This window comes from Crocodylus siamensis, chromosome 6 (genome assembly GCF_052110815.1).
Source record: "Crocodylus siamensis isolate JL-2025a chromosome 6, ASM5211081v1, whole genome shotgun sequence".
NCBI classification, from domain to species: Eukaryota; Metazoa; Chordata; order Crocodylia; family Crocodylidae; genus Crocodylus; species Crocodylus siamensis.
In genome coordinates this window covers 50,427,090-50,451,688 of record NC_143400.1, presented here as the reverse complement: position 1 = coordinate 50,451,688, position 24,599 = coordinate 50,427,090, and the positions used below count along the sequence as shown (strand labels likewise).

Here is a 24,599-nt window from a genome sequence, read left to right as displayed (position 1 = left end):
ACAGCAAACCACCTAATCTGCCAAGGGCACCATAGTGGCCACTTATGACTGCCTGTCCCCATGGAGCTGTTAGATTTGCTGTTGGGTCAGTGCAGTGATGGGAGGTTTGATAAAGAGTGACTGTGTCTTCTGGCAGGGTGTTTTCCTAACTGAGCTAAGCCCCTTTTTGCTAAAATACATATTTTAAAAAATGCTTTCTATTTTTAATTACTAAAAACACCAGGTCGAATTCATCTCTGGTGCAACAAGGATTTCACTGGGGTCAGTGCCTCATGAATGCAGATGGAAGTGGCTGATCCTTTTGCAGAGTGGTCTCCTGAGCCTCCAATTCAGTAGAAAGAAACAGTATGTGGAGGCTTGCTCCAGACAGTTCAAATAACTGCTAGGGTCCTACTGTCTGTCTTCACAACTCTGGCTGCGTGTGAAAGCCACTACAGTTCTCTTTATCAAGGTGCTTTTGCAAACCCATGATGTGAGCAATCGCTATGGGATGCAATCTGAAATTGCGCAGTCAGAGGCTAAAGCAGTTGGGACTCGCTACATCGTCCTTCAGGACCTGCAGTAGACCTAAGAATGAAAGCCCTGACAAAGAAGGAAAGGGAGGAGCTCTCTGCATCACAGCTCCAGTAGAGGGGAAGAGAATGGCAAAGGGGGTAGATATATTAGGGGAGATCAGGTAATAAGGGCAATGGGGATGCATTACAAAGCATTGCTGCACCTGATTTGGTGATCCAGTGTTTTCTTCAACACGGTAGCATTTTCTAGCATAGAACCAGTCCTGGAGAGGAAGTTCTGTTGAGTTAGCACAGCAGCCTTTCATCTGCAGAGAATTGGATTCAGTCCAATTCAGGCCAAAAGTCAGCTGAGTCTGGATGGGTCATCCTAGTCCCTTGTGAATACTTTTCCACATCAAAAAAACAGTCACCCATGGCGGCACAACTGGCTGCCTCTGATCAAGAGCCCTCTGCCTCTAGGGTGGTGGGAAGGTTACAGATTATTAGACTTGCTAGCTAAGATATGGAAGGAAACTTGGGACATATTTGCCCATTCTGTACCTGGTTTGGGACTATTGCTTTTACAAGCAATTACAATATCCACGCTTTACTTTTTGCTTTTAATAAATAGGCTTGTTTGCTTTTTGTCTTTTATTGGAGGGGAGGGGGCAGGGACTTCCCTCCCTCAATGTATTCAAATGTAGGGAGGAGCTGCAAAACCTTAGGAAATGAACTTTATTGTGAAATTTCCTTTGGCTGCCAAGCTAATAACCGGTGCAGAAGGAAGCAAGGAAATAAAACCTTCCCCCTTGGTTGAGGAATCTTTTCCTCACTCTCTCTGTCTCCTAGGCCAGTGTCTCCTTGCCCACCTCAGATTTCTTCTCTCCTGCTTTCTCCCTCCCATTCAGTCTCTTCTTTCCATTTTGTCCAGAAACCTCCATAATAGTCCTAAGGCACAAATGAGAAGCATGAGCCAAGAGCTGAGGAACACAGATAGCTAACATCTCTTGGCTTCATCCTAAAGGGTGTTTTGAGTGCTGCTTTTACATTTATTCCTAAGGTCCAGGCCATTCTTAGTGGGGTTGTTGTGGAGTCCAGGTAATCTGTGTGAACACACTTCAAGAAAACCCAAGGGTGTACTGCAGTAGTAGGCTCATGTTTATTCTGTTGCATTTAGTTTAAGCCCTGTATAAGAGCAGGTATTTATAATGTGCTTCAGTCTTCTATATGAAAGTTGCTTGGATCCACATATCTGTTGTTGGAATTCCTCCTTCTATCATGTTCATGTCTGCAAATCATTCCTACACCTATATTGTTAGCCTCTAGTCTTGTGATCGATTATTCATAGTTATGGGGCTTTAAGGAGCAACACCCCTTTTCTGGTCCGTATAACAAGTGTCCAGTGCTGCATTAGTTAAGCAGAGGGAGGTGTTGAAATCCTCTGGGCTTGCTGTTTATTTTGTGTTTCTTTTTCAGGTATGAATGCCGCTGTCCGTGCTGTGACTCGCATGGGAATTTACGTCGGAGCAAAAGTTTTCCTGATCTATGAGGTCTGATTTTTTTTTTTTCTCCCCCCCCCCACTGTGCTTGGTCATTGTAGAGGGGCAGAGACCATCCAGCTGTGTCTTTTAAATGGTTATGTACTGCAAAAATGAAACTCAGAGAGGAAGACACCCTGGGGCTTGATTAATGCAATGATAATGCTTCAGTCATTCTCCCGCAGAGACCTGCACTCAAATCCTACTTCTAGTAGGGGAGTATAAGTACTACCTGGTTCTAGGTATGATTTCACTGAGGCTGAAGGGGAAAAGGTCTCATCTGGCTTCAGGTGAGAAGTCAGTGAGGGTTGGCAGTATAACCCAGGAGTCAGAGTCATGACTCCTAGGGCACATGCACACATGTATGCAATGCAGTGCTGGGTGCTTTTAAAAGCGCGCTGTACTGCATCACATGCATTTGTATAAACGGCAAAATACGCATCAGCGCTGAGAAAATGGCGGCGGTGTGCTTTTGAACTAAATCACACCTAAGGTATTTTAATTTCAAAGCACACTGATGCCATTTTTTTTAGCGCTAACGTGCACTTCACCATTTATACAAATGCATGTGACACTGTGCCAGGCACATCGGTTTGCGTGCTCCGCAGACTCGATTAATTGAGTCTGCTCCAATATGCTGAATTTCTGGCGTGTCAGAGCAAACAAATGTATGTGTATAAATGCCCTTAATCTCTGCCACTCCAGGTTCAATCAACGTTTTTATCTGACGGGCAGCTTTGGCCCACACTGGAGCAGCAGAGGCAGCTTTAGCTTGTGGCTGAATCTCAAGGACAGAGCTGTCAGACAAGAAGCCCGTTGCTCTCGAGAGCCATGCCTTCATGGCTTTATAGGGACCTCTTGTTTGTCTTCTTCATTGTCAAGCTCCCTTAGAGTTTAGCACAGACTCTGCCTTCCAGCCAGCACAGTTCCTGTTATAGGAAACAGTGGGGTAGTCTCATCACTCAGTCAGGGTGGACGGTTTTCACGCTCTGTCTTTTTCCATGAGAGATGGAGTTCTTGCTCTTTTGCTTTGCCAGCAAGGTCTGCTCCCAGGCTTGTTAGGAAAACAAGCAGATTAAGCCTCCGAAAAAAGCCCCATTTCCCTTCGGACTTAGAAACTCAGCTGGGGAAATACCTCACATTCCAGGCACTGTATCACTATCTGCTTGCTGGTGACCTTGCTCCCAGGCACATACAATCACTAGGGGCCTTTCTGTCAATACCGATGGCCTTTGCATCGAGACCCAGAGGAACAGGCTTATCAAGGGTGCACATGAGTGCAGTACTGGCGATCCCAGGGTCTTGTATGACCTTGGGCCATCCATCAACCAGTTGCGTGGTGCCCTGGAAGCCCACTAATGCTTTTCCTTCAACAGTTTGTTGCTGTTAGACAAAAGCTAGTTTAATATCTCATTTAAAAAAAATAGGAGCAAATGCAGCTGTGCCATGAGCACCTGTGGAAGGTTCCTCATAATGTATCCTTCTGCTGTAGGGTTGTTGGTTGTAGCCATGTTGATCTAAGGATATAGGCAGACAAGGTTCTTTGGGTAGATGTGGTGTCTTTTATTAGACTGGCCAGCAGACTCTTTCTGTGCGTGATGAAGGGTGTTTGTGCCCAAAAGCTTGCAAAGAATATTTTTCTCCCTGTTTAGTTGCTTTAATAAAAGATACCACATTTACCCAAAGAACCTTGGTCTGTCATTCTGCTCTAGAAATTGGTACCCTGTGCAGAATTAAAGGATGGAGATATTCATTCTGTTATTCACTCCTTAGAATGCATGTGGGTTTTCTCACCTCCTGCTCCTGGGCTCTCTTCTTAGACTGTGCCCATTTCTCCCCTAGTCCCAGAAGCCATGTGATCCTTTAGACTAGAGGTTGGCAACCGATGGCCTGCAGACTGAATCTAGCCTTCAGAGCTGGGGTGAGGTGCATGGGACTGTGGCAATATTCCAGCGGTAAAGGGCTTGGCCGTTCCAAGCTGAGTTATGCCAGCCCACCTCTGGACAGAGTTGCCAGCTGCTGCTTTAGATGGCAGGCTTCCCTGCTTTTTAGGATGGTGGAGTACCTCTGGGATGATCTTTTCCTTTAGCACATGTAGAAGTGGCTGAATCATGGCAGCTTCTGTTTTCTTGGGAGACTGAGTCTGTCTTCTCTGTGAAATCCCCCACAAAGTCCATCCTGTCCTGTTGTCCATGTAGTTATCAAAGGGCAGCTGTTTGGCCCCTCAGAGAATCTCCAGGGTTTGCTCTCTTCTTTGCCCATTACTTGGTATCTTTCTGCTTTTTCAAGATCAGGCTGTAGCTCAGAGAGGCTGAACACTGCTTCTGGTTGCAGATGTCACTTGCAACACCTTTAGGAGGAAAAGGAACATGATCAGGCCATGATTGGTGTGGGGGATTTTAAGTGCTGAAGCTCCCTCCCTCCTCCTGGAATTTGTGAGGGATCTAGTGCAGTGAGTCCATGAAAATCTCTGGGTATGGATATTGTCTGGGGTGGGCTGGCATAGCCTCCCTCCACCTGCTTTGGGGACTTTGTAGAAACTAAGGACCTGACCCAGAGGTCAGATGCTTAGAGCATAAAATCTCTTTGCCCTCAAATCACACAGCAAGTTCCAAATGTTTCCACGTGGCCCGTCGGGTCCTCAGGCACATTCGGTTGGGGACATGGGGGAGGAGGCTGGATAGATATCAGTTCCCTTCTGCCCTGTTTCTTCTGTCCTTTCTTCAGGAGCCCCTTGTATCCTCCAACTTTTGTTTCCTGTCCCTGCTGCACTGTGGCACAGCTGGGGGGTGACACAATGACTGTGGTGGCAGCCCACATGTGCAGGACGCCCTGGAGGCCCACCAGGAGGTCCCCTAGGCAGTCAGAAGTCAGACAGCCCTGCCACAATGGTGCTAAGGCAGCGCTTTTTGCTTGAGTGAAGTCTTGACCGTGTTGCTAACAGATGGTGCTGGATTGTCCTTGAACCTGAAAGGTGACTTGAGCTCCGTGTTACCTTGTAGACACCCAGCAGGCTCTAGCCTTAAGTCTGGTCTCTGCTCACAGTTGTGGTGGGGGGGTCACGTCCCCTTCTTTTTCTGTACCACACACTAGTGTTACCCACATTCCTGCCTAGGAGATGCCTTTCAGTGGCTCCCTTTGGATTGTTTGTGTAAAGGATTACAGGACCTTCCCCTGGCAATGTATATGCCCACTGTGTACCCCCCCCCGATTGGCAGAAGCCTAGAGAGCTGTGCAGTCATGACAGGTCTGGTGTCCTAGCACAGCCATGCAGGGACTCGTAAGCATTGGCTGGACAGGCTATGCTTTGATGAGACAGTCCTGTCAATCCTCTTTGCTTTCTGTTTCTCTCAGGGCTATGAGGGGCTGGTGGAAGGAGGAGAGAACATCAAACAAGCAAATTGGCTGAGCGTCTCAAACATCATTCAGCTGGTAAGGCTCTAACAGCAGCTTTTTCGCTTTCCCTGTGTGAGTGCAAAGGCCTCTTGGTCTCTCTGTTTTTGCTCTGCCACTCATGCACATCTCTGGGCTGAGCTCAGAGCATCCCAATTTCCTGCCACGTTTTCTTTAGGCCAGGAGAAATGGGTTTGCACACTGATGTAGTCGTAACATGCAGGGTCTCAGCACAGAATGCCTGGCCCCAGGTGGTGCCAGCTAGATGAGGCCCAAACAGAGTTTGCTGACCAGGGTTTTATACCTCTCTGCCTGCTCGATCTGGCAGAGCTAAGATATGTTGTAGCCGAGCTAAGAGACCCAGGCCCCGTGGGGTCAAGGGGCTGGATCCCTCCAGCACGTGTTAAACAACAAGCACAGTCAGTCTTAGAGACAGATCCTTCACTTTGTTTCCTCTCGTAATCACAGGACTGCAGCTTCAGGGCCTGGGCCTGTGGAGAGGAGGCAGACGTGACTGCACTGCGCAGAGCGTGTTTCTGTTCTGGGCACAGGGTGGCAATGTAAGGGAGGCAATCTCTAAGAGGCAGGTCCTCTGGAGGAGAGGTTGGTGCAAGCCCTCAGACACCATGACCAAGATGGGGGAACTCTCTGACTTGCACCTTATCCTCCAGCGAACAGGAGGGAACCTGCAGAAGGGACAGGATTGATGGCAACAAGCTCCTTCACCCTGCTGATATGTGATGTCTGGGTTTCATCCATTTCCATGCATGCCTCCTTTCCTCCCCTCTTCTCTCCACCCACCGCCACCTCCCTGAGGCAAGAAGTTCATGGCTTTCTCTCTCTCTCTGTTCCCTTTCGTAAGAGTGGCTGACCTCCTCCTGGAATATGTCTCTGATTTAATCTGGACTCCCACTTTGTCCCCTCACATGTCCCCCTCTCCTGCCTTCCTGCATGTCAAATCCCAGTCATATCCAGGCCTTCTTATATCCAAATCCTGCATTGGCTTTGGTCTCATATGCACAGCCTGACCAACCAACATCCTGCAAGCTGGAGAGATGGATGGGGAGATAATAGAGTTTGGCACTACCTGTGCTGATAGTCCCTCACTGCAGTAAAAATATGCTTGATTCTTTAAAAATCCATGGACCATATACTGGAAGAAGCCTGCTTCAGTTGGCCCAGTTGCAATATTGTTGTCCCTGCTGCCACCCTCCAGTTTGTTCTACAGTCGGGGATGGAGCTGGGCTGTAGGAAAGTCTCTTGGAGGGACAACTACACGGGAACCCAGACTTCACTCACAGTCTGCAGTATAGACAAGCCTCAAGGTTAAAGGAGCTCTGCTGGAAGGAAAATCATCATGTTTGGGTCCTCTAGTTGCTGTCCTATCTTGCTTCTTTCTGACATATCTGGGGTTTGATGCTGAGTTGAGAGTTTCCTTATGCTTTTTTAACCTCAGAGCTTCTGGACTGTCAAGCCTGAGTCTTCCCTATGGTTTTGCTGACTGTCTCCTTGGAGATTTTTCACAGGGACTGAGGCAGGACTTACACAAAGGAGTGTCCTGCTAAACTATTAACAGAGCCGTCCTGAGGAGTCTGACTTGAATAGATTTCAGCAAAACAAAGGACCAAGTCTTCAGCTGGTATAAATGGGCATTGATTTGTTGAAATCGCATAGTCCATTTCCATTGCAGTCCACGGGGGTGGGTGATTTAGATCTGCTGAGGATCTTGTTTACACAAAGTGAATAAAACGCTCTGTGAATTTTGTAGCACAACCGTGCTAGTTCACAGAGCCTTTTGGGAATGTCAGGAGTGACAGACTGGGACTTGTAATATAAAAAAAAAAACCCAAGCAAATTGCCTACCTACCTTACAGATGCTTCCAAACCCTGGGAGCGCTACGCACTTTTCTGGTCACTTTTTTATATGTTAAATTGTTTCTTTTTTCTAGCTGGCCTCCTGGGCCTTTCATACACTATAAAAATAGCCCTGTGTAAACCCAGCCATACAAGCTTGTAAATGCCAGCTTTGTGCACTGAGGCTGCCCACAGTGTGGCCCTGCTGACCCCGGCAGCGTGTTAGCCCTATTTGAGCCCAGCCAGGATATACTGCGTGCCAGTGTCAAGGCTGGAACTGCTGTGTGGACAGGACCAAGAGGAGCCAGCTACGCCTGGCCAGATGGGAGCACTCCTCTTTTTTTGGAGCGCTGTCATTCCAAGCAGTGGTGTTTTATTTTTATCCCCTCTCCCTCCAGCTTCCTCCCTGATTTGAGCAGTGCGCCTGCCTGCCCTCAGGTAACACTTTGGTGCTGCATGTCCCCATGGGTCTCCTCATCTGTATGCTGCTCTCGAACAGCTGCTTCCTTCCCAGACCGCCAGTCTGCAGGCCGTCTGTACTCAGCTTGCCACCTGCATTGCTTCAGCTTGGCAGTGCTGGCTGCGTGGTCCCCCTCCCATGGCAGACAGGCTGTGGAGCCTCGCTTAGGAGGGACAGGGGCAGTGATGTGACATTGGTGTCTTAGACATCATCTGTGGAAAGAGCTCTCTTGGTGTACTGTTAACCGTGCTAATGGCATGGCTCCTCCCTTCCCCTACCTTGAATGCAAGCCTTTCCAAGGGAGTAAAATCAATGGGGATAGCAAAATCTTGAAGTTTGTGGCATTTTGTGTCTCTCTGTCTCCTTTTCCTTCCTTCTGTAATGGTCTTTCTCTGAACCCCTCTGTTATGCATGTGCCCTCCCCACCCAATCTGCACTTCGCTAACCATAAAAATCCCTGGGGGAGCAGGGCAGGGGGAGATTTATTCAGAGAATAGCGCCAGTTCTTTACCCCTGCCACCAGTCGCTGTAGCAAGCTGGCAAGTTTGGTGAGGATAAAAGCAGTAATTAGGCCTTACATGTAAGTTTAAGGTATCTGTGGTAACTAATCCAGTACATGAGCCAGAGGCAGGTGGTCTCCTGACAGGCTGCCCTGCCTCCCCTAGTGAACCAGGGGCAATGCCCCTGCTGCATTGTTGGCTCAGGGCAAGCTCTGGAGGATAGGGTGAGGAACCAGACTGCAGAGCACCTAAGGGAGCTTATGTTTCCATGTCTGCCAGCACTATCACCAACAACTTATCAAGAGTGCCCTGGCAGTTAGACAGGCTGTTTAATGATGCAAAGGGGGCGGAGTGGAGGTCACATGAGCTGCCTTTCGGACAGGAGGTATGTTATCACTTTATAGGGCTTCATGTGTCAGAGATGCATTACACTAATGCAGCAGCAAAGAAGCCATGAGTGCCATGGGTCTGACACCTGGCAACGAGAGTTTTCAGTGAAAGACCTGCCCCAGCCAGCTCAGTCATCCCCACCCTCCATCAGCCTCTTAGAAGGGAAAGAATCAAGAGCATTATGCAGCAGATGCAGGGCTCACAGTTATGGAAGTGGCTGGCAGTAGGTTTCTAAGGGAGACTGACTTTTTTTCCACCTATTGTCTGTCAGTGCAGACGGTGACGATTTGACTCAGAAATGCCTGCTCAATCCAGCCCTTCCCTGCCAGTGCTACGGTGCTGTGGTGAAGGAATGGGGGGCTGCTCTCTGTGGGTGAGATCTCTCAGGCATCTTGTCAGCAAGTCCGGGATGGCTCCAGGCAGGTGGTTCTGGGAAGGGCAGGTTGAAAAGTAGTATATTCTTGGCTCACATTAGCTGCAGCAGACAGGTCCTAGGACAGCTGGATAGGCCAGGACCAGCATGAGGGTACCAAATGATGGGCCCTGATGAGACTCTCCCAACTCCTTTGCACACTGGGAATCTTGACCTTCTGGAACATCTGGGTAGAAATAAGTTGCCTGCACCCACCCCCCTGCCCACAAAAAACCTGTCCATTCCTTAAGTGTAGCAGTCCAGTGCCTCCATATCGTGATTCTCTTTAGAGATTGCTCCCAACAGCCAGCCCCATCTAGTCAGCCCTTTGGTTTCCTCCATGGTACTGGCTGGCTTTTTCACATGCTTTGTTTACCTGTAGGGCGGCACAATCATTGGCAGTGCCCGCTGTAAGGCTTTCACCACGCGAGAGGGGCGCCTCCGGGCTGCTTACAACCTGGTGCAGCATGGGATCACCAACTTGTGTGTCATTGGGGGAGATGGCAGTCTGACTGGGGCCAACATTTTCCGGACGGAGTGGGGCAGCCTGCTGGAGGACCTGGTTAAAGATGGTGCGTACGGTCTGCTGTGTTGGACACGTGTTAATCCCTGTGATAATCCTCACCTCCAAATCTACAGGAGAAGTAAAACTGTGAGCAGCAGTGCACAGGTTTAAGCATGAAAAGTCAACTTGGGTATTTGTAGACCTGAAGGCTGGAAGCGATTAACAGGCCGCCTTGCCTGATCTCCTCTTGTCTCTCTCGGGTGACAGGATCTTATCCCCTTGTGAAGCCCCATAACCTGTGTGTGGCTAATGCAGATCTTCCAGAAAGATGTCCAGTCTTAGTCTGAAGACAGCAAGAGAGGGCAGATCTACTTCTTCCCTTGGGCATTTAACCAGTGGAACAAGAACTTTCTAATTTCTTCTGAATTTATCTGGCTTCAGCTTCCAATCATTGGCTCTCTCTCTGCCCTTTTTTGTTGAAGTCCAGCATGCTTGTGCACTTGACTCAATGGGGACCTAAGCTACTAAAATACCTCTGATGTCTCTTAAATTGAGTAGACAGGATTCAGAGCTAGGAAATGCGTTTCTGTCTGTGGTTCTGGAAGAAAGCTGCATCTTCCAAAGTATGATAGTAAAGTCAGTTTGATTGGCTTCTTCAAAGGGGTCAGTTTAACACCAGAAATTGCAGTTGAATTAACTGCAAATTCTGTTCACAGAAAAATCACCCTGCAGCCTATCAGACTTGGCTTTCTCTTGGGTAAATGGGAAGTCCTTTGGTTGATCCCATCTTACTGCTTGGAAGGCTCAGGACAGTGGCATCTGCTGTTGAGAGGCACCATTCAGGATGGTGGAGGAGGTTGCTAGATCAGTCTAGCCTTGTGAAAGTAGTGGCTTGTTTTTCAATGTATGGCCCATTTTGCCTCTCCCCACCGTACCTCTGACAGAATGTTGCTTTGTGGGAGAGTCTCAGGAGTTGATCAATGCCCCCAGAAAACATTTCTCTATATTTTCCCCCAGGTCAAATAACTGAGGACGTGGCTCAGAAGTATTGTCAGCTAAACATTGTTGGCCTGGTGGGCTCCATTGACAATGACTTTTGTGGCACAGACATGACAATCGGTACAGACTCGGCACTACACCGCATCATGGAGGTGATTGATGCTATCACTACCACAGCCCAGAGGTGAGCTGGGAATCCCCAGATAGCTTCTTTTTTGCAGTTGCCCCCTCTTAGAGATGACAAACTGAGTTGAACCCATGGCAGTGTCATGGAATGACTGGTGTGGCGGGGTCCATGCTAGAAGTTGGTAAGGAATTATTTGGAGCCCCTGTAGCTGCACAGCCCCTGAGTCTGGGACACAGACCTGCAGTGGGGGGTGGAGCAAAGGAGCATTGGATAGCTGAGCAGGTTTCTAGCAAAGGGTAAAGACTGCTCCAGAAAGCCTGATTCCAGCTTCCCCTCTTGTTTTTTTGCAGCCACCAGAGAACGTTTGTGTTGGAGGTGATGGGCAGGCACTGTGGGTAAGGAAAGGCCTGTGTCCTTTTGAGGAGGGAAGCAATACTGAGGGGGTGAGCATTGGAAAAGACTATAAGGGGAGGGTAGAAGACCCTTGAAGTGGATGTGACTGGGCTTTGAGTGGGTAAAAATGGTGTGGGGAATTGGGGGTATATAAGTATGGTGTATGAACCTGAGCCATATAACAGTGAAGAGAAAACCCAAGTTAGAAATCATAGAGAAGCAGGGCTGGAAGGGACCTCCATGGGTCACAATCTAACCCAGTCCCATGCCTTAGACAGGATCAGCCCTATCTCAACCAACTTGGACAGCTTCATAATCTAACCTCTTAATAAAACTACTGTCAACCCAGACACAACACAAGACATAACACCCAAACCTGACACAGGTAAAGCAGGGGACCATGACAGCCCACATCCTGCTTCTGTAAAAAGTTGTTAATATACTCTCCAGTGATCCCAGGTAGAGGCCATACCCCACACTACAGAGGAAGGCAACCCCCACCCCTCCATGCCAGTGTGACCAGCTTCACCTTGAACATCTCCAGTGATGAACTGTCCACAGCTTCCCCAGGTGTGGAGGGAAGTCTCTAGCAAATGTTCATTGGGCCGGTAGAGACAAGGCACTGTGAGCCTAGGGTTACTAGCCAAGTTGTAGGTTTGTAGGCACGAGCCATATTCAGGCTCACCTGGCTGTTCACTTGGTTCAACACAGCATTGTACTAATAGTTACTTGGTCCCTGGTGACATGGTTTTTTGCCTCTGTTGTGTCTTGTCAGTCATGGATGGGTGTTCCTGGCTGCTAACTTGTATCTGCTTCCCTAGCTACCTTGCCTTGGTGTCTGCTTTGGCCTCAGGCGCTGACTGGCTTTTCATCCCTGAGTCCCCTCCTGAGGATGGCTGGGAGGACCTCATGTGTGAGAGACTTGGGGAGGCAAGTGCTCCATCTTTGGTGTGTCTCGGGGAGAGCAGTCAGTGTAATGGTAAATCAGGAGCCACATACTTATTTCTCTGAGCTCATGGGTAGAGGTGTCCTGCTTCACTGGGCTGATGTGAAGCAGCAGACAGATTTCTGGAGGGTTTAGCTGGCATCCTTCCACCGAAATATCTCCCTGATCACCTACACAAGAGGATTTTATCTTCTGAAGGGGAGGAGCTGCCACTCTTCCCCACTTCCACTTCATCCTCCTTTTTTTTCCCCCTATTCTCTCCTCCCAGAATTTTGATCTGCCTTGATCTTAGTTCTGCCGCTTGAGCCAAAATAAACCTTAGTTTCACCACTGGAGACTATTACTAATCTCTCTGGTTATTATTCACAGTTTGACACCTACTAGGCTTCTGCTACAAATGTTTTAGAGTTAGAGTACTGGTTCAGGCGTGTGGAAAGAATCTACATGGGATGTACAGATCAGCTGTGGTGTCGGCTGACCACTGTGGTGTCACCTCTTTTGTCTTTGCCAGTCCTTGCCCAAATAGTGCTGTCTGTCTGCTTTAGTGATCAAAACTCTTGTGGGTGAGATGACACAATGACCAAACAGCTGATAGGGAAAATCCAGTTCCATTTTTCCCTCCTTTAGGATTTTCCACCAGCAGGCAGGGGCGGGGGCTTGGCCTTTTGCCTTCCTCTTGCATCACATGAGTCCCCTGGGCCAGTTCCCCAGCTGACAAATTGGTTCTGCTCCAGTGAAATCACCAGACTCATCCAGCTTCACACCAGCTGAGGGGCTGGCCCCTGCCAAAATCTAAAGGTATCGTTCCTGGATGAGCCAGTATATAACGGTCTGTGCTTATCCTGATAGCAGGTCCCAGGGGGCAGTACGACTCTCTTTAACACACAACTGAACTGAAAACGCATGTCAATATGCCAAGAGAGAGCCCAGAAAAATTTGGGGTCTGGACCTTGCTGCCATGAAGGCAGCCATGGAGGCCCAGACACATGTCAGCATCTACTTGCTCCCACCTCTTTGTTGGGTGCTTAGACAGCCCATCTTTGTTTTAAGGGCTAGGTTAGTCCATGGGTCTCTAGAAAGAGCTAGTACCCTGCTGTACAAGTAAGCCGCAGAAACCCGTTGCTGAGTAGGGAGAGGTTGCCCTTAGGTTGTGGTGGCTGACAGGAGACCTCTTAATTTTGGAAGAGGGCTTCCTGCATTCACAGAAATACAGGGCTTCTGTGTACCCTCTCCAGCTGTTTATCGAGGAGCCAGCTGTTGCTAGCAAGGCAGGGAGCTCCTTGGCCAAGCTCACTGTAATGTTAGTACCTCCCAGAGAGCACTGCCTGCCCTTTTGGTTTTGGCCAACTCTGCTAGCTAAGCTTGACTTGTCTCTTCATCAGGGAGGACTGATTTTAAACCGAGGCAATTTAAAACCTCTGCATCAATTTTCAGATAGAAAGCCCCAATTTAAATCACTAACTGGTTGCTCCCGTCTTTAGGAAAGAATGGAAACAATTTCCTGGGTTGTTTCATCCAATAAAATGTGTAGGCTTACAACTCGTTGAAACCTGTACACTGGATTTGGCATGTCTTTTTGCTACTAGAGAAGGCCATGGTATAATTACAAATGCTTAACGAAGCAATGGCGTTTTGATGCTGTCAGATCTTAGTCATTTTGTATGTGCAGTATGCTAGAAAATGGTTATGATATATTGCCTGTTTACTAGATAATTTACTTCTAAATCTGTACAAGATCCCTAGTGCCCTGCTTATAAAGCTTGACCTCAGAAGTTGAATCCTCCTTTCTATAGAAAAGCACACAGCCTGTAACAGAAGGATTTTGATAGAGGTTCATAGATGCAACAAACTTATTTTCTGTTTTAAGAGATTATAAAGAAAAAAAAAAGCTTTGGCTTATATAGATAGTTTTCTGTTAAATGTAGAGTTCATTTAAAATGGGTTTCTTTTTGCAGTCAGAAACTTCATATTATTTAACCAACAAAATTTTAAAATATTCAGCCTTTTGATAACAGTTTCTTTAAAAAAATAAAAAACACTCCATGGTTTTTATCACGTGTTTTTTCTTTGTGGCAGACACGCAGCCGAGGCTCCCGCCTCAACATCATCATCATTGCTGAAGGTGCCATCGATAGGAATGGCAAGTCCATCTCCTCCAACTATGTGAAAGATGTAGGTGGCAAGCTCAGGTGCTCTCTCCTGTTTGTTTTGGGCCTCTGCCAGTGCCTTGTCCTTTAATCAGACCGCTCTTTTCTCTCCTGCACAGCTAGTTGTCCAGCGCCTAGGGTTTGACACACGTGTGACTGTCCTTGGCCATGTGCAGCGTGGTGGGACCCCTTCAGCATTTGACCGTGTCCTGGTAGGTACAGACTCCCTAAATGAGCGGGCTGCTCTTGTGTAGATGTGCTCTGTGTACCAGTCCAGCAAAGATACTGGAGTACAGGTCATCTGTGCCATGGAGGATGAAATGTCCTGCTGTTTCTGATGAGGTGAGCAGGATGTGGGCTTGAGGAATGAGTGCTTCCCAGCATAGTGGGGGGAAAGCACAGGTTCACTTGTGAAACACAGGTCCTGTTGTTAAATGCAACGTGTGTGTGCTCAGCCATTTTGTACAGAACAGAGCTTGGCATTCTCCTTGTTTTCAGGAGCTTTCTCCTTTTTAATCCTCCACTAACTGTACTAATCTTAAATAATTTAGCAATTCTTCAAGATCTTAAGTATCTGAATTGGACACATAGCCAGCTGAGTCGCATAATCCGTGGTTCAGTCATAAAGCCATGTAGCTCTGTTCCCCTCTTACAGGGGCTGTGCTTATGGCATATCCAGTATCCCCTAGATCTGTTCCTGTATACTCATTTTAACAAGTGGGAATGCAGGGCCTTCCCCTGGAGGTACTATGGACCAGGCCTCTCTCTGTGCTTCTGTTGGGTGTGTGCACTGTCCTAGGGGCGCTTCCCTGGAGAGTGGAAGTGTTAGTCTGAGGGATCTTTTAGTGATAGTATGTTTGTGCCCCACCAATCCAGTCTTCCTCGGTGCTTCATGTGCGTGTGCTTTTGTGTCTACATGCCCTCATGGTGTTTTGCACCAATAGTTCAGTTGCTTGCTTGAACACCTAGGCAGGGCCTCCACCAGTGTGTCTGCCTGTCACAGGGGAGCTTAAGTCCTTTGGTGCAGCACGTGACAGGGGTGTGTTTGCACTGATGAAGCCAACCTCTCAACTGGGTTCTTGTCCCCTTCACAGAGCAGCAAGATGGGGATGGAAGCTGTCATGGCGCTGGTGGAGGCGACGCCTGACACCCCTGCCTGCGTGGTGAGTCTTTCTGGGAACCAATCTGTCCGGCTGCCCCTCATGGAGTGTGTTCAAGTGGTAAGTACCTGAAAGCTTAAGTATGTGTGGGTGGGTGTTGTGGAGAGGGGAAAGGATCTAGATAAGCAAATTCCACTTTCCTGTTTTGTTCAGTGATTTCCTTTGGGGCGGGATAGCAACTCACAAGTGAGGAAAAATGCATTTATATAGGTTTAAAATCCTAGCCCACCCTTTCTGTTGCTGCTGGAGCTGGGCTTGACCATTAGTGTCAGTGAATAGGCCAAGCAAGCATTTAATTTTTAACTCTGTCTTGGTGCTTTTGCTCATTTCTGTTGAATTTACTGGGACTTTTTTTTTCCCCCTCTAACCTCACAATCCTTTAAAGACAAAAGATGTTCAGAAAGCAATGGATGAGAAGCGATTTGAAGAAGCAATCCAGCTCCGGGGCAGGTAAGAGCAGCAGCTGTATTAGAACTAAGCATGAGTGTTGCTTCCTATCTAAAAGGGAGTGCTTTAAAACCTACAAGCTGACTCGGATTACCCTGAAATTTGCTGTGCTGTGTGGGGATACAAGGAAGCAATGTTTCCTCTAAAGAGTAACAGTCCGTGAGCGTGCCGCCTTGGTACGGCATGGGATGCTTACCGCTGGAGGCTGGGGGCTGGAGCAGAAAGGTTGGGGCCAGGGGCTAGTGGCTGGGAGCCGGGAACCAGAGCTGGGGGTTGGGGCTGGAGCTGGAGGCTGGGGGTTGGCGCCGGAGGCTGGAGCTGGGGGAGTTTTGCAGAGCTGTCACGTGTCAGCTCCACCCCCCCCACCTCAATCCCCCTGCACAACAGGTCACCAAAACTCCTTGTGTGGGATGGGGCTGCAGGCAGGTGGGGAGCTGGCATGGGCACAGGTGGGCATCAGCTTCAACAGGGGTAGCTCAACCAAGGTTGCCACCTCTGTCCTGTCCTTATGCCCCATGGAGGGACTGGAGCTGCTGCCCAGGACTGGAGCTGCTGCCCGGGTTTGGCAGCGGCTACCCAGGCATGGAGGTGGTGGTGACTGGGTGGAAGCTGCTGCTGGGCACTAAGAAAAAGCAGGACCTGGCAGTGGGCACAGCCACCTTCCCCTCACCACTGCTGGGACCCTTCTTGCTGTGGCCACCTGGCACCCATGCCGGGGCTGCCCTGTGGTTCCTCGCTGCTGCCGCACCAGGTGCAGGGCCTGTGGTGGCCTGGAGGTGACACTGGCTGCAGCAGGAAGGAGCTGCAGGGCAGCCCCAGTACAGGCTCCAGTCAGCAGTGAAGGGGAAGCAGTTATGCCCACTGCCAGGTCCTGTTTTTCCTCGACACCCAGCAGCAGCTTCTGTCTGGCCGCTGCCACTGCTGCTCATCGTGGCTAGGACAAGCCAGCCTGAAGCAGGCACTGCAGGAACCCTGACCTCCTGCACAGAGTGGGCTTGGGCCAGGGCCAGAGCTGATGGCTGTGGCAGCCAAAGGAGCAGCTGCTAGGGCTGCCAAGAAACAAGAGTCCAGCCGCCCCAGCCCCACTGCATGCTTAGGGGTGGCAGGCTGCACCATGGGCTGGACTGCGCTTGAGCCAGGGGGGACTGAGGGACCTGCTGCAGGCCAAATAAAATCCCTTCGCTGCCATATCAAGCCCATGGGCCGTATTTTTCCCACCCCTGATCTAAACTCTTTGTAAAACTGCTGTCAACCCTGACAAGACACAGGACATAACTCCCGAACCTCCCACAGGGAAAGCAGAGAGACCAGGGCAGCCAGTGGCCTTTTTCTGTGAAACATTAATATTAATTCAAGAAATCACAGGAAGAGGGCCATGCCACCTGTACAGGGGAAGCAAAAACTCCCTCAGTCCATACCAAATTGACCATGGAGTAAAATTCCCAAAAGCGGCATTGGTCTGACTCTGAGTGGAGGGGCAAGACCCTCTAGCCAGGAACCTCTGACCTTTAAGTGTTCAGCTTTACTACATTGACATAAATCAGCATAGATCCATTGACTTCAGTAGAGCTATCTCAGCTTAGGGGCCTGGCCCCAGCTGTGTCCTTGTTTGCTAAGGAGACGAGGGAGTAGATTCTGGGAAGCAGGAGAGTCCCGGCCTCATGCTGGACTTGAGAGAGCACCAGAGTATGAGGAGGAGAGCTCACTGAGGAGAATCATGCTCATTAAAGAGCTCTTGGTATGTGACCCTCTAGCCTGAGCAATCTTCTCTTCTCCAGGAGGATTCGTGTCCCTCCCTCCTGGAAAAGGCCAGCCTGTCCCTCATCTTGTGCCTCTGCCTCAGCAAGCCCCAGAGAGATCATTGGGTCTCCCCACTTGGCAGCTTATATAGCTCAGCAAATGGGAGCTGTTGTCTGAGGCATATGACCCTGTCCCCTCTGCCTGTTTAAATTTATGCCGTCCTGCCTTGGGACTGGTCACTGACTCAGTGGGGCTTTGATGCAAGACTGACTGAGTTTGGTTTTCTTTGTAGGAGCTTTGAAAATAACTGGAACATTTACAAGCTCCTAGCGCACCAGAAACCAGCCCAGCAGAAGGTAAGAGGACTGCAAAGAAGGGAAAGCACAGCTTGGGCTTACCAGTATCATGCAGCGAAATCTTGGCCTTGTAAAAGACGTGGGCAGGTGTGCACAGGCACACGTGTACATGGTCCCTCCCTCTGTCTAGAATGCTTGTACTTGTCTGCACACTGAGATGCTGCCCAAGCATGCACAGATCTGGGCTCTCCTGGGTACCACATTGGCATTTGAGATTGAGTTGTTTGGAATGAAATCTCTGTTGCTCTTAGCAAGAGAGATCTGACAGCATGGGAAGATGGAGCTGTGGCCAGAGCTCTGGCTTGCTACTCTTGCAGGGGCTGTGTGAAGAAGAAATGCTGTCCTGTAGTAAGGTCCCGCCCAGGCACAGACAGAAAGCAGGTAGTGGAGTAACCAAAGCTTCTCTCAGCCTCCCTCCTTAGATGCCAAAGGCAGGTGGGAGGGGAAACAGGTGAGAGCTGCGGCAGGGTGAGGCTGACAGGCTCTATGCAGTCCTGGCTCAGAGCCCAGCTGCTTCAGGAGCTGCAAGGGAGACACTTGGGACTCCCTTTCCCCAATCCTTTAAATAAAAGGACTGATCCAACCAGAATCGCAGGCCACAGGAGCCTGTGACCCTCCAGAGTGCTTCTAGCCAATGAGGCAGAGAGTGGGTGGGCTGAGGTCTGCTCCATCCATGCTCCTGACACTGGAGACAACAGCAGTTCTCTCCTGGCCCCAAGCTGTATAAACTGATGGCTCTGCTCTCTTTCTGCCCCCTCTCCCCACAGAGCCCGTTCACCTTGGCGATCCTAAATGTGGGTGCCCCGGCAGCTGGGATGAATGCTGCCGTCAGGTCAGCGGTGCGCATAGGCATTTGCAAGGGGCACACGGTTTATGTGGTGAATGACGGCTTCGAAGGCTTGGCCAATGGGCAGGTAAGGGTCCCCAGCTGGGGGAGGGTGGGGCCATGCTCAGTTGCATGCTCCTGGGGATCTTGGCTTCAGTCCAGCTTCTTTTGTGAATGTTGCCTCAGCGGTTTGTCACTGACCTCCACAGCAAGTGCTTGCCCCCCTTGCCAAACCAACATGTAGCCTTGTACTGTTCAGAAGGACGGGAGAGCAGGGGTTGCTCACCCAGTGCTAGAGCCGGGAGTAGAGGCACCAGAATTATCCTGGAGCCTGCCATCTTGTCAGCACCCAGGTTTGCTGAGTAGATATCTTGGGGCTTCTGGCAACACGGCCGGGATGGGGGACTATTGCCAGCACTGAAACAAGGTGTTGGCTCTTGCAGATCCACGAGGTGGGCTGGCACGACGTGGCAGGCTGGCTGGGACGTGGCGGCTCCATGCTGGGAACCAAGCGGTGAGTGCTACGGGTGAGCTGGGCAGGTGAACCCCTGCGGGCTTTGGCCCCATGCCGTACATGGAGGGGAGAGGGCAGTGGTGGGAGGGCCACTCCATGCCTCGTTGGCTTCACTGGACACCTGAGATGGGGCAGGACAGAACTGGAGATGACGAAGGCCAGGACTGAAGTGTCTCTGTTATCTGTTGGCAGGCAAGGTTCTTTGGGTAGATGTGATATCTTTTATTAGAGCAACCCAATGGTTGGAAAAATTTTTCTTTCAAGCTTTTGGGTACAAACACCCAAAAGTTGTAAAGGACAATTTTTACAACTATTGAGTCGTTGTAATAAAAGATATCACATCTACCCAAAGAACCTCGTCTGCCTATGTCCAGACCAACACAGCTACAGCCAACACCTCTGAAACATCTGTGATCTGCTGACAGACCGAACTGGCCTCATGCACCCATGCAGCAAGGCGTGCTGGGGGGCATGCCCTGCCATAGCCTCTCATCTCAAGTCACTGGCCTCAAAAGGCAGCAAACTGAAATGGCTGCATCCCAGCAGCTTGGGACCCAGAATCTAGAGGTGCCATTGCTGGCAAGTGCTCTCCAGCTTCCTAGAAGCACAGCAGAGTGGCCTGCTGCAGAGAGCTGTGGGTCCCTTGGCCAGTTCATTGCTGTGGTTACAGCACAGCTGCCAGGGGGACTTGGCTCAGGGTTTATTTGGAACTGATGACTGCTGTCGGGAGCAAAGACCCTTGAGTAAAGGAAACTTCCCCCAACTGAGGGAGAGAAACATTCACCCCACTGTAGATGACCTCTTGGGTTCTTGGCAGCAAGTTGCTGCCTGTGCTCTGAGATGTACCTCTGAACCCAGTGGGGTTGTAAACAGGGATTTATACATGTCTGAGCCAACTGGGAGCAGAACCTCAACAGGTCGCATCTTCCTGACTGAGCTTTACCATATGAGTCTGCTCTGACCACAGCAGCTCTGCAGAGTTTCCTCCGTGGGGTCTCCAGGACCTTCTTGCTGCACGGTTGCTTTCGGTCATCCCTGTATCTTCTCTGGGCCAAGCCAATACCTTCAGCCTCAGCTCCCCCTGGCCCTGTGCCTTCTCCCTCTGCGCTGCATCTAGTTGCTGGTGCTCATGTGCCGGTTGTTGCCCCATCCTCTGACATGAGTAAGAAACAGGTGGAATAGTTCCCTTCCTCCTGGCTGGATGCCCTTCTGTAGCAATAACTGTGCCTGGGAGAAGGACCCAGGCAGTTTGGGAATGTAGCTGTATGAGCCTGGCTGTCTCCAGTAACTGAGCTTGGATTGGATCCCAACTGGCCAACCCTCTCCTCCCTGTGGCTGCAGGTGTGGATTGGCAGGTTGGCTTCCCTACCAGCAGGAGCCCTCTCTTTGCCATCTGTAGTGTTTGCCAAGATCTAGATCAGGGGTTCCCAAAGTTTTCATCCCTGAAGGGCCATTTGGAAAGGTCAGTCGTGGCTGGTAGGCCACCTCAAATAGGCTTGCAGGCTGTATTTGGCCTGCAGTCTGTACTTTGGGACTACTTGGTGCAGACAGAGCTGTATAGGTAGCTGCTAGTGTCAGTGGGAAACTGAGGCTGAGTAGTTCTAACAGTCCCCATTGCCTCCCTTCACCTTGTGGGGGTTGCAGTGTAGTTCACTCAATAGAGGCTGAAAAAAAGGCTTGGTGGTCTGTGTGTCTGCTCACGCACTTGTAAAGAAGACTGTCCTTCCAGGGGTGGTCAGGAAGTAGGTGCCTGCAACTGTCCAGTTCAGCCCCATCTCCCTGGGAGCTTAATGCCAGATTGCCTGCTCTGGTACAAGAGTGGGCAAAATATGGTGCTTGAGCCAAATCCAGTCTGCGGTGACTCCATTTCCCAACAGGCCTGGTGGCAGCAGCTCCTTCTAACTGCTGCAGCTGGGCCCAGCCTCGCTGCTCGGGCACCTTGGCCCATCCACCCCATGCCTAGTATCATGGGTGGGACTCATGCAGGCAGGGTGCTTGGCTGGGTGGCTGGGAGGGGGCCACGGCCAGGAGCAAGACAGGCTGGCAGGGCCAGGGCAGAGCTGCAATCCACTGCCTGCTTCCCCATGTGACAAGCACAAGTTCTGTGGGCAGGAGCACGCAGCAAGCAGATTGCAGCTCTGCTGCAGCCATAGCCCCACACTGTTGCTGCCCCAAGATCCCGGTCCCAGTCCTGGATATAGCTCCTAGTCCAGCCACACAGCTCCTGGCCAGTCTCCACGGAGACCCCAGGACCATGGGGCTGGGACAGCATGGGGCCAGGGCTGGGGCAGAGCCCATTCTGCAGGTAGGGACATGCAGGGAGCACAACATAGCTCTGCCCTGGCCCTGTGCTGTCACTGCTCCAGATCCCACCACCTCCCCAATCTCGCCTGCCTGTCTTGTTCCCAGATGCGGCCCCATCATAACCACCTTGCTGCACACCCTGCCTACCCAGGTCCTGCCCCAGTGGCAGGTGCAGATTGGACAGGCCAGGGTGCCCAAGCAGTGGGGCTGGGTCAGACAGCAGCAGCCAAAAGGAGTCACTGCCAACGGGGCTGCTGTAAAATGGAATCCAGCCATGGGCTGGATCTGCTGTTTTGCCCACCCATGCTCTGGTATGACCCTCTGCATCAGAAGGGGCCCAGCCACTCCTGTATCTAGCTTGTTAGTTGCATGGAAGCATATTTTTGAGACCATTTCCACTGTCCTCACCATTCTGTCTCCTGCCTTTGGTGGAAAGCTCTAGCTCACCAGTGACAGGGAGGGAGTTTTCTTTCTGTCCCATTGGGTAAAGGTTTCTAGGGGACTTTCCTGTGCCCCGATGGAATCTTTCCACATTGCTTGGTGCATGGATGGTATAGCTGGAGGATATAAATCTATGCATGTATGGATCTCAGGGCTTCGTGTGGATGGTCTGCACTCAGCCTGTTTGTCATTTTCTTTTGCAGAACTCTTCCGAAGACATGCATGGAGAAGATCGTGGAAACTGTGCGGAAGTTTAACATCCAGAGTCTTCTGGTCATTGGAGGATTCGAGGTGCAGTAAAGGCATCTGTCCTTTTTCTTTTAATGGTCTGCTGTGCCTCTGCGAGCTGGTGGAAGAATGCCAGCCCAGAAGCAGTGCCTGCTCTGCTGGCCACTGTGTAGACGTCTGAGTACACAATAGAGCCTCTGTTGTCTGAGGGCAGCAGCTTCCTCCGTGCATGAGACCTGTGCTGGCTGGTCCCAGCACAGTGTGAATGTTCCCTGCTGATTAATGACTCCTCTGACAATGCCAGGCGGCTGCCATCCCTTTTTAAGTAAAACCCTGCCTAGTGCTGGCATGTGTGCTTTAATTAAACAGTAACCAGCAGAGATGTCAGGAGAATTTCTTAGCGTGAGTGAATGGATGAGTTTCCTTACAAAGAGCTGTGGGTTTGCCTGCAGTGGGCTCGGTGGTCTTAGTCCAGTCACTAGTGGGCACACTGGCTGTGTGCCACCAGTGATGGCTCTGAAGGCCAGGCAGGTGGCAGGTTAGGAGGAAGACCGGCAATCTCTCACCTCTCCCCATCTTCCATGCTGTTGAGGGACTCCTGTGATTGCTCTTTGTCACTGGGGGCTGCTTTGAGGGGTGAATAAGAGATTTCGGTCTCTGCCAAACCCTGGCTCCTTTTGTAAACATTAGAAGCCCCAAGGCAGCTGCCCCATGCAGGGAGAACTGGTCTGTCTGTACCCCTGTAGCTGGTGGAAGAAGGGAAAGCATCTTCATCATCCTGACAGTTTTTCCTTCTCTAACCCCATTGCCTCTTGCAGGCCTATGAGGGGGTGCTGCAGCTGGTGGAGGCACGGGGGCAGTATGAGGAGCTCTGCATCATCATGTGTGTCATCCCAGCCACCATCAGTAACAATGTGCCTGGGACTGACTTCAGCCTGGGCTCTGATACGGCCGTTAATGCTGCTATGGAGGTGAGTTGAGCCTTGGGGGCAAGGGGCAGAGGGAGAGCAAGTTGCCTCTGCCAGGGCAGGCAGGGAGCCCATTGCTGCAGTGAAGTATGTTCCCTCTCCCCTGTATCCTGTGTAGTCATTGCACTGGGTACACATTGGAGGTAGGAGCCTGGCTGAAACATAGCTCAGTGATAGCGGCAGAGCCAGTCCCTGATTGGGGCCTGAGGTTGGTTCCTTAATAGACCTTTTATCTTGGCAGTAAAACCTCATTGTAGCAAAGACCCTGTAAGCAGACAAGGCAAGGGAGGGATGAGCCCCTCACTGAGGGAGGTGGGTATAGCCCTCTGGAGCTGACCGGCAGGCTGGGATGAGCAGTCTGTGAGGAGAGACTGTGACAGGAAGCTTTGGCCTGAATTCCCCATTGCTTCATTCTCTATTGCTTTGCAAGTCAGAGCCATGGCTTGGGAAGGGATGAAGGAAGCTCAGACTCACGTAGCAGCTTGGTCATTGCAGGGACCATGTCAGGCTGATCTCAGCCTGAAGCCAACGTGGACCTGTAGGTCCTGTGCATGGCACACCCCTGCAGTTGGTTTTGTAGTTAGGGTGGGGGCTGCTCTTGGCACTGTGCAACCCTTGCCAGCACAGAGTCAACGGTGTTGCCATTTGCTTTCCACTCCTTTACAGAGGAGCTTTATGGTGAAGCCTATCTCCTAGCACAGGAGGCTGCTACGCTGGCCAGTGGCCTGTCTTTGGGAGCATATACAGCAGTTTGCAGGGAGGTGAGCTGCAGCCTGCCCTTACAGCGGCTTGCCCTCACAGTGCCCTGCCCTCCTGGACTGCAGACCTGCCAGGCACAGAGAGATGCCTATTTTTCCTCCTCTGAAGGGTGGAACAGCTGCTCCCCTCTCTTTCTTGTCTGTGTGCAGCATGTGGGCTCATGGTTAGTACAAACATGAATGGCAGTGCTGTGGATGTATTCATCTGGTGTCTGCTGATGACTCGGGGCCCACTGCACTTGGTATTGGACTGGCATGAGCTTCTGGATTGTGCCTGGGACACATCCAGCACTCTGTTCTGTTCAGTAATGGAACCCAGCTCTCCCACCAACCCACTGCTTCTCCTGGCACTAGCCAGGTAGGTCATGGCTTAGACAGAGTCTGCTGTCAGTACATCGCATAATCATTCAAACGCTGCTAAAGAACATCCCTTCTAGATAAATCTTTCTGCACCTGGGAAGCCTTGAAGCGCTAGCAGCATGTAGAGGCACCAGCTAGAGATGAGAAACCATCCCTTAAGTTGAAATCCAAAGTCCGTGAAAGCGGGCATGATCTTTCTTCCCTACTGCCTGCAGACTAGTGTGGTGTGTTCTTGGGTCAACTAGGGAGCTGATGCTGGTCTGACATTTATCTGCAGGGTCTGCTGCCCTGAATGTCCTGCTCCAATGATGTCATAGCCCTGCCAGCTTCTATTCAGAT

The 24,599-nt window shown here is 50.5% G+C and overlaps 1 protein-coding gene across 1 annotated transcript in view; it reads left to right on the top strand.

The window, feature by feature from the left end:
- PFKL (phosphofructokinase, liver type) overlaps positions 1–24,599 on the top strand; it is a 38,803-nt gene that overhangs the window by 5,787 nt on the left and 8,417 nt on the right. The window contains exons 2-16 of the mRNA XM_090055248.1: positions 1,971–2,044; positions 5,387–5,464; positions 9,424–9,613; positions 10,564–10,729; positions 11,023–11,067; positions 11,887–11,995; positions 14,088–14,183; positions 14,278–14,370; positions 15,253–15,378; positions 15,704–15,768; positions 17,798–17,861; positions 18,629–18,775; positions 19,131–19,201; positions 22,150–22,237; positions 22,993–23,145. Of these exons, the coding sequence (XP_089911374.1) occupies positions 1,971–2,044; positions 5,387–5,464; positions 9,424–9,613; positions 10,564–10,729; positions 11,023–11,067; positions 11,887–11,995; positions 14,088–14,183; positions 14,278–14,370; positions 15,253–15,378; positions 15,704–15,768; positions 17,798–17,861; positions 18,629–18,775; positions 19,131–19,201; positions 22,150–22,237; positions 22,993–23,145 (1,565 nt within the window). The remainder of the gene's footprint in view (positions 1–1,970; positions 2,045–5,386; positions 5,465–9,423; positions 9,614–10,563; positions 10,730–11,022; positions 11,068–11,886; positions 11,996–14,087; positions 14,184–14,277; positions 14,371–15,252; positions 15,379–15,703; positions 15,769–17,797; positions 17,862–18,628; positions 18,776–19,130; positions 19,202–22,149; positions 22,238–22,992; positions 23,146–24,599) is intronic.